Below are 11,889 nucleotides of genomic sequence, written 5' to 3' on the forward strand. Positions count from 1 at the left end.
CCCCCCAAATCTGGCTCCCCAGATGCCTGGTTCAGCCTGTTTCTGCAGGAATTGTGCGGTAGAAAAGGCACAGGTTTATTAACCCCCTGCTGCCATATGGTTAAATACACTCCTGCCACTCATCTGCCACACACCCCTTACGAAGGCAGAAAGGAATTAACATCAGAATTTCTGAATCCATATGCAACCATGTGCATACAGATTCCTGAGAGCAGAAGCCCTTGGACTTGGGCCCAAACAAATTTACAGTAACTGAGAATAAATAAGTTATTCTGATATGTTAATTCCCTCCAAGATGCATTGCTAACGAGCCCCGATAAGCACCTTCCTCCCTCAGAGCTTGGGTGCCTATGCACAGCATTGCAGAGGCATTACACATTTTGGTCACCTGGAAGTGTTACCTTCTTTCAGTTCAAATATTCAATCAATCGATTGTGTTGCTCTTAATGCCTTCCCCTAAGATATAGCTGGATTGCTCAGAGACTGCTCCAAACACAATTGCACAGAACAACAGTATTAAATACAGCACATATCATAAATATAATTTTTCATGCAATAGAACCTGAAAAAGTAGGAGACTATTTTTGTCACGACTCACGCCAGGGATAAAGCATGTGTGCGTACTGACAAGTTTTAAAGTCTGATCATTAACATAGCACCTGATTAATGAAGGATGCCTTAAGAGGTATCTTACTTCAAACCAAACCAATCAATCCAACATAATAAAACCAAGTTGTCCTTAATTTACTATGTAACTCATATTTGTACTGTACATACACACAAGGTATTGCAAGCACTTACTACTTTTTGTTTGGGGGCAAGCTTTTCATTCTTTAATGCCCAATTATCTAGTCTATCCAGATTCAGGTGTAATAAAACTCCTATTGAGGAGATCGGGGGGATGTAAAGAAGGAGCAACAGCCTCTAATCACTAAGGCACACTGTCCCACCCAGGGCGAGGTGGGTTACCATCAGTTGGGACCACGAAAATCCCACACAGAGCACCCGATGCTGGAGAGCAAGGCAGCTCATTGCATTTCCAAAGCACGCAGAAGAGCATTCACCCCCCCAAATCAGCAAGGAGACGATGGCAGGTTACAAATCAACTCTTCAGCTCACAACTGAGGGGCTGAACACACCATAACCCCCTCCCACCTCCTTCACCACAGCGGCCTTAGGAAAGCCAGGGGCTGCAGGCAGCATCTGAAGCTCAAAACTTTGAGCTGTTGCCACCACCACCTGCAATTTTGACCTGCAATACAGGGTCCCAACACCAACACCCACCCTGCAGCACCATAAACTACCCTCCTTGCTTCTGGCATAGCAACTGGCCGGTGTGGATCCTCCTGAGGCGAGGACGGGTGTATTAAGAGCCAGCATCTTTTGAAATACGCAACAGTTTTAATACAAGTGGATTATTTTACAGCAGAATATCGGTAGAGAGAATATCATAGAATCATAGAATGTTTTGGGTTGGAAGGGACCCCTAGAGGTCATCTAGTCCAACCCCCCCTGCAGTGAGCAGGGACACTGCTAACCAGATCAGGTTGCTCAGAGCCCCATCCAACCTGGCCTTGGATGTTTCCAGGGATGGGGCCTCCACCCCCTCTCTGGGCAACCTGTTCCAGTGTTTCACCACCCTCATTGTAAAGAATTTCTTCCTTATATCTAGTCTAAACCTACCCTGGTTTAGTTTAAAACCATTACCCCTTGTCCTGTCACAGCTGTCCCTACTAAAAAGATCTTCCCCCCCTTTCCTATAGGCCCCCTTTAGGTACTGAAAGGCTGCAATCAGGTCTCCCCGCAGCCTTCTCTTCTCCAGGCTGAACAACCCCAACTCTCTCATCCTGTCCTCATAAGAGAGGTGCTCCAGCCCTCGGATCATTTTTGTAGCCCTCCTCCGGACCCGATATTCAGATTAAAAATTCCTCTCATCGCTTACGGAGCTTTTAGTTTCCTACAAAAAGTTAGCTGATGTTTCACTCACAGCAAAAAGCACTTATTTGCTTTGACTCTTATTTTAGAAAGGCTGCGAGCAGCTTAAAACTCCACCTTCCTCCTCTGGAAGGGATCCCAACAAGTAACTGCTCACTCACTCCCAGCTCCTCTGCTACAACTGCCATTCATTTTTAACCAATTACATGGCAGCAGCTTAAAAAACTGACAATAGATGGCAGATTTTTGAAAGTTGGATGCAGTTACAGTAAGCTATTCACCAAAGAGATTTCAGAATAGCAGAGCATACAGCATAAAAAAACCCCCAAACCCTCAACAACCAGGGAAGCTGCCTACTGATTAATGAAATGGAATTAAATTTGAAAGTAAATATTCCAGTCTTGAAAAAATAGCGCATCTGTACTACAGTCGGGAGGAGCTCAGTGCTTACTGATGGACCCAGACAAGCTCTGTTCTACCAATACACCCCCATTTCAGGGCCCAAAGGAGGCTGTACGAGGGCACAGCACGGCAAGGCCACCCCTCGGCACAGGGCCCTGGTGCTCTGGGCCTGGCACTGACCAAAGCTCCAGCAGCAGTTTGTGTCCAGCGTGGAGGAGCAGAACCAGGCTTGGCAAAACTCAAGCGTCGTAACCCAGCGCAGGAGATCTTTACCTGACTTTGGTACGAGACAGGCCGGCCTGGGATCCCTGCCAGGGTAATGGCCTGGCATCCCCACCAGGCGTTGCCGTATCTCACCACCGCAGTCAGCAGGGCAAGTCGCTGGGAGCCCGTTCAGATAAAGCCACCCAAGCTACAGCTGCACCCTCCAGCCGAAGGGCTGAGATACTGCTTAGGAGCAGAGGCACAAGCAAAGCCAAGACTATCAGCATTGTCTGTAGAAACCACAGAGTTCTCCGAATCAAGCGAGTTGTTTAATTCACATTAAGATACAGACAATAACAAGAAGCAAACCAAACATAAGGCCTACGTTTTTAGTGTGCAGCCATGTTTGTAAACTGCAAGTAACATTTAAGTAATCCGAAACCAAAATAAACAGAAGAGTTTTATTTAGCACAACTGCAGCTCTTCAGGAAAACACATCTTGATTTATTTTTAGGGAGGCAAGAGCAGGGGCTAAAATTTCAGCTAGGTAAAGCCAGCCATTAGCACCCTGTCAATTTATGTCAGCAGAGAACTTGATACCTTATTTTCAAGAACTGAAAAACATCTTGCTCAAGATTTCAAAGTAACTAAGGTTTACAATGGGACATTGGAAAGACACCTCTTGCTTTGTTTACATGTCTGGATAAATATTTTACATGTCAAGCATAGTCATAACACTTTCTAAGAATATTCCATTACATTCTTTCTTATGTGACTAATAAGTCTTTCACAAAAATATTTGGCTAGTGTCATGTTTCAGCAAAATTAGCCAGGAACTGTTGCCATATTTTGTGGAAGTTTAAAAAGGGGAAAATACCACTAAGAAAAATACAAAATTGAAAAGGCAGAGACTATGCCTATTTCAACACACATAATGAGGTGTTCATGCAGAGGAAAGGTGCCCGTTTGGGCACTGAATAAGGTCGCTCGTCCAAGTGGAAAGTTCTAAAATGGAAGTGTGTTCCAGAACAGTCCACTCCAGCTCAATTTTAATTTGACAAGCAAGCAACCCATCACAATATTCTAGTCAAAATTGCAGCTGGCTTTGTGAGTGTTTATCTCAAGCACAACAAGCAAAAGAAAGGCCAGGATTTTTAAAAAATTATTTATCTCAAGGAAGCAGTCTTCAAAGTCTGTACTTGTGAGGAATATTCAACTCCTCTGCTGGATAATCCAAGAGATTCACAAATAAATGAGCATATTCCAGCAGTAGAGCTTATGCATGATTTTAATAAATCCTTAACAAGAAGATAGGTCTTACTGAAAAGCCTGCTAATTAAAGGGTCTATTAATGTACAAAGCAGCTCTCTCTACCCCTAAGATTCCAACTCAATCCCGATCAGACGTGACCCAAACCGTGACATTTTAGAGCTCCTAACGAGGACTGCATGAAATGAGTTTGCTATTTTCAATCTGGCCATCAACTAGAGAAGACACTTTGTCCTGGTTTCGGCTGGGAGAGAGTTAATTTTCTTCCTAGTAGCTGGCATAGTGCTGTGTTTTGGATTTAGGATGAGAAAATGTTGATAACACACAGATGTTTTAGTTGTTGCTGAGCAGGGCTTACACCAGTCAGGGACTTATCAGCTCCCCATGCCCTGCCAGGGGCACAGGAAGCTGGGAAGGGGCCACAGCCAGGACACGCTGGCCACAAGGCTATTCCATACCATAAGACATCATGCCCAGTATAGAAACTGGGGGGAACTGGCTGGCTGGGGAGCAGCAATCGCTGCTCGGGGCCGGGGTGGGCATCGGTCAGAGAGTGGTGAGCAATTGCATTGTGTATCACTTGTTTTGTGTATTCTTTTATCATCATTATTATTTTCTCTTCCTCTGCTGTTCTGTTAAACTGTCTTTATCTCAACCCACGGGTTTTACTTCCCCCCCCCAATTCTCTCGCCCATCCCACTGGGGGGGGGACGCAGGAAGAGAGTGAGCAAGCAGCTATGTGGTGCTTAGCTGCTGGCTGGGGTTAAACCACGACACGCTTACAGGAAACCACCATCACTAAGCGACCCTCTTGGCGGCAAACCTGGACCAAAACTCACATGGCCAGAAGTCTCGGCACACTCAACACCAGCGGGTGAATGCCTCTTCCATCTGCGGGACATCGCTGGGGCAGCACGAGGATGCCGGTATGGTCATTAACAGGGCTCCAGCTGCCCTGGGGATAAGCAAAGCTTTTAAGTCTCATGGCTGTGAATCTGTCTGGCCTGAGTTCACAGGAAGTTTTGTTTTGAATTGTTATTTTTAATTCAGCTGTGCCAGCCTCCTAATTAAAGATAGCACTAAGTGTCTGCAACACATAGGGTGAGAGACTGCAGAAGAGTCTATCTTCTGCATTAATATGGTTTAATCTTTCAGAAATGCAATAATTCCACTCTACAAGTGGTGAAATGGCATTTCCCATAGTTGTCCACAACACCTTTAAAATGGTCTTGGAATGACTTAACAGCGCACAGTGAAGACAGATACAGATACCGCAGCCAGGGCATATTAACCAATTTTCTGTAAACAATCGAGAGTTTCAAAACCAGCTTTTAAAAGGAGAGGCATGATCTTGGCAAAGAACATTTTGTAATAGGGACATTTGACAGACAGGGTACCATTTAAATATAGCACAGCCCTAATGTACTAAACTCTCCACAGTTCTATGATCACCAGTAAACAGAAATCCAGTTTCCCCCTTGCTCATCCAACACTAGGTAACAGACATAATTAGACTGGTTTCAGTATCTTGCACAGCACATTCAAAGCTAACCATCTCAAACCCAGCTGTTTATCACTGCTCCTCAAGTCTGACGGCAAAGCTGCACGTAAATGCATTTCCTCACTTTCAAATACGTACATTTAGGTCTTTCTGAGCGAGCCACATCCTACAGCCCGGCGAGGGGACTACCATCTCCCGCAGGCTGGGAGCAGTGATGCAGGGCTGAGTCACAGCAACGTTTCAGTACCACTCAGGAGCAACCAGAACAGCGTGTCTGACCCCAGCCTCACCCGTACATTTGAAAATGGACAGGCTGCTGCGTGGAGCTGGGCAGACACATGCTCGGGCCCCGTTACAGGATCTGAAAGAGGGGACTATTCTGGGAAATGATAGTGAGAAAGCCTTCTCTCCCACCTGCTGCTCACACATGCCCAAGAAGTGTACATCATCAATATTTTTCTCCATTAGTGCAGCATCCGAATCGATGGCTTTCGATCATACTCAGAAAAAAAGGTTTTAAATTGCAGTGCAGTCCAGCTTAACCCAGAGATAAGCAGCATTAAGGGTAAAAGCTAAAACCTGTCTGGTCCTCAATGACTGAAACATTAGCTAATTTACACGCTGCAAGAATGGATCTCACAGAAACTGTGGAGATTAACAAAAACTTGAGGTTTTGAGGTGCTTTATATTAAAACTAAGCCATTTTCACAAGTATACCTGAATCATCTGATTTGAAGATTACAGAGTAACCTCACAATTTTTTATATTTGCAGCTTGGTCTGTCTGAAAGGAAAAAGAACAAAGTAGATGCTATAGAAAACAGCCTGCAGAAGAAAAAAGATTGTGCTCATATATATTAGAGAAACTCCATAGATTTAATAAATCAAATTGTAACAGCAAATCAGCACTTTCTGAAATTTAAATAATCTGTATTTCTTTTCTATTCCTTAGTTGGCCTCCTGAACAAAGTTACAAGAACTAAGGCAGACTTTTTGGAAACCTCCAAAGACTCCTTTCCCAACACATGCAGCAAAGTCTTTTTCTAAAGCCCGTATTTGTATAAAAGGCCTTTGCTATCGTAACCTTCCATCTCCTGAGCCTGTATCCGTCACTAACACCTGACAGAGGGCAGTCTTCTCAAAAAGCATTAGGCTACAAGGAGGTCTGCAAGCGCCTGCCAGAACATTTATGTCAATGGATTAGGGAACTCATTCATAACTACCAACTGCTGCAGCAGATAACATTCCAGGCAGACGTAACCTCTTCTGTGGCTAGAGATTATGCAACGCCATGATTTTTAATCCACTCACCCAGAGGAAGAAGAAATTAGCTAGCTTCCACATAGGTTAAAGCTTCCTTATTCTGTTTTTCTCCACTATTTGTTCCAGTTATGTTGAACTAGCAGATGATATTAACTGCACATGAACCAGGAGACTTGTGAAATCCACCCAGCTCATTTCCAGTCCTGCTAGAAACTCTCTATTGCTGCAGCCACGGTGTTGCAGTGCCTGCGAACAGCTTCTCTCTTCCTGCCTTTTCCCTACTCACCTCCTTTGTGGACCTTTCACCTCAGTTTCGCCAAGTTATCAGAACACCCTGCGTGAGAACTGCAGTCATGCAAGTTATAAAACAGATACCACTGCGAGAAAAATAATGCCAGTGATTATTAAACTGAGAAAATCGGTAAAGTTGGGGTATGTACTTAAGCAAGACAGTTAACAGGCCATCCCACGGCACCATGCAGACTCACAGATTAATTTCAGGAAACGTCACCAGCTGTTGTCCCAACAGAGTGAGCCATGGGGCTGGGCTCCAGGAGATCCAGCTACACTTTCTAGACCCAGAATTCTATTTATTGAGGAAACCCTTCTTTTAATAAATATGGCCTCGCTATTTTTGCCTGCCTAATCTGTTTTTCAAAGCCATGTTGCCAAAACTTTACACACAGCAGTGTTATTTGGCACCAGCAATCACTAATTATTATATGCCATTTCTTATTGCTGTCACAAGAGCAGGCTGCCACTGGACTCACACGTTCTCGCACTGCTCCCCTGTGATGAGCATCGGGCACAAGGTTGAGTTCTGCTACTTCTGTTTCCTTCCTTCTGAAAACTCTCTGATCCAATGGACTAAACTACCACATCCCAACACACGGGTCAGGGACGTAGCACTATTTTATGAGAGCTTGTTGGTAGTTGCGTTCATTTCCCTGTTCTTGTAATACACACTTTTGCCACTGAAAGTACAACTAATACATTTTAATCCATATTATTTGTCTACCAAGCTGTGCTCTCATTTCTCTGTCTTTATTCAATTTCCCTTACCTCTTTTTTTTTTTTTTTTTGGCTTCTTTTGGCTATTTCAGCAGTGGATCCCAAGCAGTTTTTTCTTCTCAGAGTAAGCTGCTGACTAGTTCTCTAGTCACTCTGACAGTAGGATGCGTATGACGTGTTCCAATTTGTAGTTCACAGGGGTATTACTATATTTGTTTGTTCAGTAGCAAAACCAAAGCAGTGACCGAATGTTCCCCCACTCAGGAGTAATCAGTGGATAAACATAATTTTCAACAGCTGCACATAACACATTTGAGGTTGTTCTGAGAGAAAAAGCCAAGGAAAAAACAACTCTGTTGCCGAATGTTGAACTTCAGTGACTACAGCCCATGGTCAATGCCTCCTCTAAGACTAACAGCCATTGATTTTGCTTCTCAGTTTCAGGCCTGTGCTCACGAAACAGCTGCCCTTCAAAAGTCCTACCCCTCTTTTGTGCTCTGACAAGCGGAGCCAAAAACCACACAGGCCAGCATACGGTCTGTGCTCAGGTCAGAGGACACATCACACCCACAAATTAGAACTTGAACAAGAGACAGGAGGAGAAATGGCCACGAAAGCTGATGAAATGAGACACAGGGAAGGCAAGTCCCAGGACTTCAGTTACTTACAGCATCTGTAATTATCTCCCTGTAATAAACTCCTGAAACACACCCATGTGAAAGCCCACTTTGCTCTGCCTTTGTGGTTCTGTTACATTACAACCCAGCCTAGTTCAGTCACCAGTCTGCTGCAAAGGAACCCCAGCCACCAGTTCCATGGGTACGGGCTAATAAGGTCTTGATAAAAAAAAAAAGCCTCCGTGCTGCTTCTAGACCTGAGACTAAAGGACACATTCCTCAACTCTGGCCTCCTGTTATAACAGAAAATGTTAATTTAACCAAATTGGTAATTTCTGAACTCATCATTAGCTCTGGTTATGCTATTTATTAATAAAATCAAAGAAAAAATGGTGGTGGCTCCCCGCCCCTTAACATTTCCCCACAGAAAAGTATTTATTATGCTGCTTCTCTGGATATGGGTTAAATTAGCCAGTAATGAACTGATTCTCTAGCTAAATTTACTTTCTATTAAGCAGTTCATTTAAAAATCAAGAGATCCTTTAGACAGCTGAAGCAGCCTTTATCAGCAGGCACCAGTTCAGCATTTTTTCTGTAAAGAAAGAGCTCATTATCCACACACTCATCTGGGATCTCTAAACAGAACGCAGCAGTCCCAGAGTCCATTCCCAAGCTGAAGTTTTAGGGAGGCTCGCTTTGAATTTATTAAACAGGAATTTACTTTCTAGTAGGAAGAAGAGTTTCTGACAGCAGCTTTGGCAAGAACACGTAACTCTGAGAGACCGCACAGGTACGTGCTATTTCAGGTAGCTCTGCAAGTCTTCTTTCACAAGTTATTTGGCTGCTGAGTTGGCTCGTCCTCATGCAGTGACTTTCATAACAGCACTGTAACTTTGCGATGCAATTATTTATACAGTACCACTACTACCCACTGCTTGGCCAATATTCCTTTATGATCACAGCTTTTGGCAAAAGGGGACAAAGGTGGTGTTAATTGCTATACAGCACTCAAGTCTTACAGCAAATTCATTACAAAGGGTAAAGTATTACTTACCTTTCTCTACACCCAAACTTTCTACTTATGGGCTTTCAGGTATTTAAAGTGGAGTTAATAGCATTACTTTTAAACAATATTGTACTCTGTTCCCTTTGACTACGCTGCTATACTGTGAACTAAACGCTTGGCTGCCTGTCACAGGCACATGCAATGAGTTCAAGATTAGGTCGAATGACAAACATATCCTAGCATGCCCCAAATGCTGAAAGCATCAATTAATAAACCCAGACATGACTCTTACTTCTCATGACCTGTACAGACTGAATCGCCACACAAAAAAATGTTACAATACCCTGAACAGAAAACTCAGAGGGGATAGTTATGAAACCTCTCAGATCTGGAGAATGCAAGACTGAACATTCCAAGATACGAAGGCATCTCAAAAAGACTAAGAGCAGATTTATGATCAAATCAGCTAAAGTAAGAGGGTTTCTCCATTCTGATGGTTAAAAATACTTTAGGGAAGGAAACAAAGATTAGTGCTGTGTGTAGCTCAGATAACGCTACCTCTGGAGCACAGAAGAATAAAGCGTAACATTGAGTAATTTTATACTGGACACATCCGACAAACCTGGCCACATTCACGTGGATCCTAGATGATACATTTCTGTTAGCACAATTATGACCAGCGATGAGGCTTCCTATTCTTGAGGTTCTGGAATTACTGTCTTACCTTCCACTCAAAGAACAATCACAAAACCTTTCCAGGACAAAAAAACTAACCCCAACAAAACCCCAAAAAACCCAATCACTTTCTCTGCCTGTAGGTACATGCAATCTACATCAAACAGCTCAAATGTCTTTGCTAAAACTTGTTTCTCATCACTGTTGAGGAGTATCTAAATAACCAGTTTAGTCCTTCTGACTACATCTTCTTTCAGGTAGACACCTGCAGCTTGACTGAAGTCCACTTAACTTTATACGGAGTAACTACAAAACACAAAGCTTCCAAAAAATAAAATTACCTGATGAACTCCTACCAGAAAGATCACTCCTTTTAAACCCAGATCAAACAGAAAACTCATCCCCTTCAACTCTAGCAGCAACAGGCAGTACTGAAAGAGATCAGAAAGCATTTCACGTGCTGCAAATAAGTCTATCTTGAAACACACACCTATTTCCTTGAAAGCATAACTTACTTCCAATCTGTTCTTAACTACTTTAAGATGAGCTGAAATAGGTCTGGACCCAGTCTTCTGCACAGATTTCACTTAGGATTAGTCTACATAAACTGCTCCATTTCAACCAGAAGATCAGAGCACAGAAGGCCCTCTAATGTGGATGTTATTATAGAAAATAAAGACAATTGAACTGGTATAAGCAACTGCTGTACAGGCTGCTTTGAGCATTTTTTTAGTGACATAAATACATACAAGTTGTAAATGGTACAGTCAATTTATTTTAGTAGAAACTGACTGTTCCCCTCAATCAAACTGCTCCGCTATAATAAAGGCATGTGTAAATTGAGTCTGAAGAATAGTAACTAACAACTCTACATGAAGCTTTGCTTATAGACTAACCCTCAGGTTTTGAGCCCAGTAATTCACTGTTTCAATGCTTACCTCACTGAAAATGCTTCTATAAACTGAGGCAGATGTATTTATAACCCTCGAATGCAGGTGGCTGTCAGCAGTCCAGTCTCATGAGTCCGGGCACTGGGATTAACAAGGACACACCTCAGAAGGGAGAGCTGTGCCTTTCTGTTCATTCCCCAGACATAGCCTCCATCCGATTAACAGTTTGCAATTGCTGCTAATGCCAGCAGGACGGATCATGACTTTGTGGTGAGGATAAGGCAGGCACAGGGAGCACAGGTGAATTTTCTGCCTTAAAGCCATAACCTACTGCTACAACAAGATTTGGGTTTGCAGCAACGCTGACAAAGTAATTCAAAACACTCTCCCTACAGACGTATGTTCTCAGCCTCCCAGGTTTATGCCGAAGACTGTTAGCATTATTATTACCCCTTCCCTGAAAAGCCTGAGGTCACTGAGAAGGCAGTACAGAGAGGATCAGAGACGGGGAAAGTCACAACACAAAAAGGTGCCTATGAGCAAGGGCAGGCTGAGGTCCCACCTACTGCACCCATTTAGGGGAAAAAACCCTTAGAACCTCCTGCTCCCTTTCGAAGCACAGTGGATCCAGAAAGCAGGGAGGAAAGGGAAGCTAGCCTCAAGCCTGAAAACATGCTTAAAAAGAATAACACATCGGCAGACAACTCCAGAACATGCGTAGGAGGGCAGTGTGACCAACCAGCACCCCGCTCCGTGCTCCGGGGGTGGTGGCCACAAGTAGCAGCTCCACTAAAGGGTACTGGGCACAGTTCAGGCCCCCAGGCCGCCCCCACAGTACAGGGGAGAGGGGTAGCGCGGCAAAGATGCAGGGATGCAGCACTACCCCAAGGGATAACAAACACAGACAACAGTGTAGGAGAGGCCCCGAAGACCCCTAAACACAAACAAAAGCACAAGGAAGGCCCCAAAGGCCTCTTCTCCAAATAAAGAGGGGGCAGGGGGAGGCCCCCCCAGCCCCACAGACGGCTCTCCCTCAGTGCACACAAACAAGGCCCCATTCCCACCTCCCTAACGCCACAGAGGAAGGGCAGCCCCCCCCCCCCCGGCGCCGCGCGCA

The 11,889-nt window shown here is 44.1% G+C and overlaps 1 protein-coding gene across 1 annotated transcript in view; it reads right to left on the minus strand.

Annotated features, from left to right (window-relative positions):
* KCTD20 (potassium channel tetramerization domain containing 20) overlaps positions 1-5,527 on the minus strand; it is a 20,893-nt gene extending 15,366 nt beyond the window's left edge. The window contains exon 1 of the mRNA XM_035900142.1: positions 4,650-5,527. Within this exon, the coding sequence (XP_035756035.1) occupies positions 4,650-4,795 (146 nt within the window). The 5' untranslated portion in view covers positions 4,796-5,527. The remainder of the gene's footprint in view (positions 1-4,649) is intronic.
* Positions 5,528-11,889: the final 6,362 nt, after the last annotated feature.

The sequence above is a fragment of the Egretta garzetta genome, unplaced genomic scaffold (genome assembly GCF_000687185.1).
Source record: "Egretta garzetta isolate BGI_Z169 unplaced genomic scaffold, ASM68718v1 scaffold688, whole genome shotgun sequence".
NCBI lineage: Eukaryota > Metazoa > Chordata > Aves > Pelecaniformes > Ardeidae > Egretta > Egretta garzetta.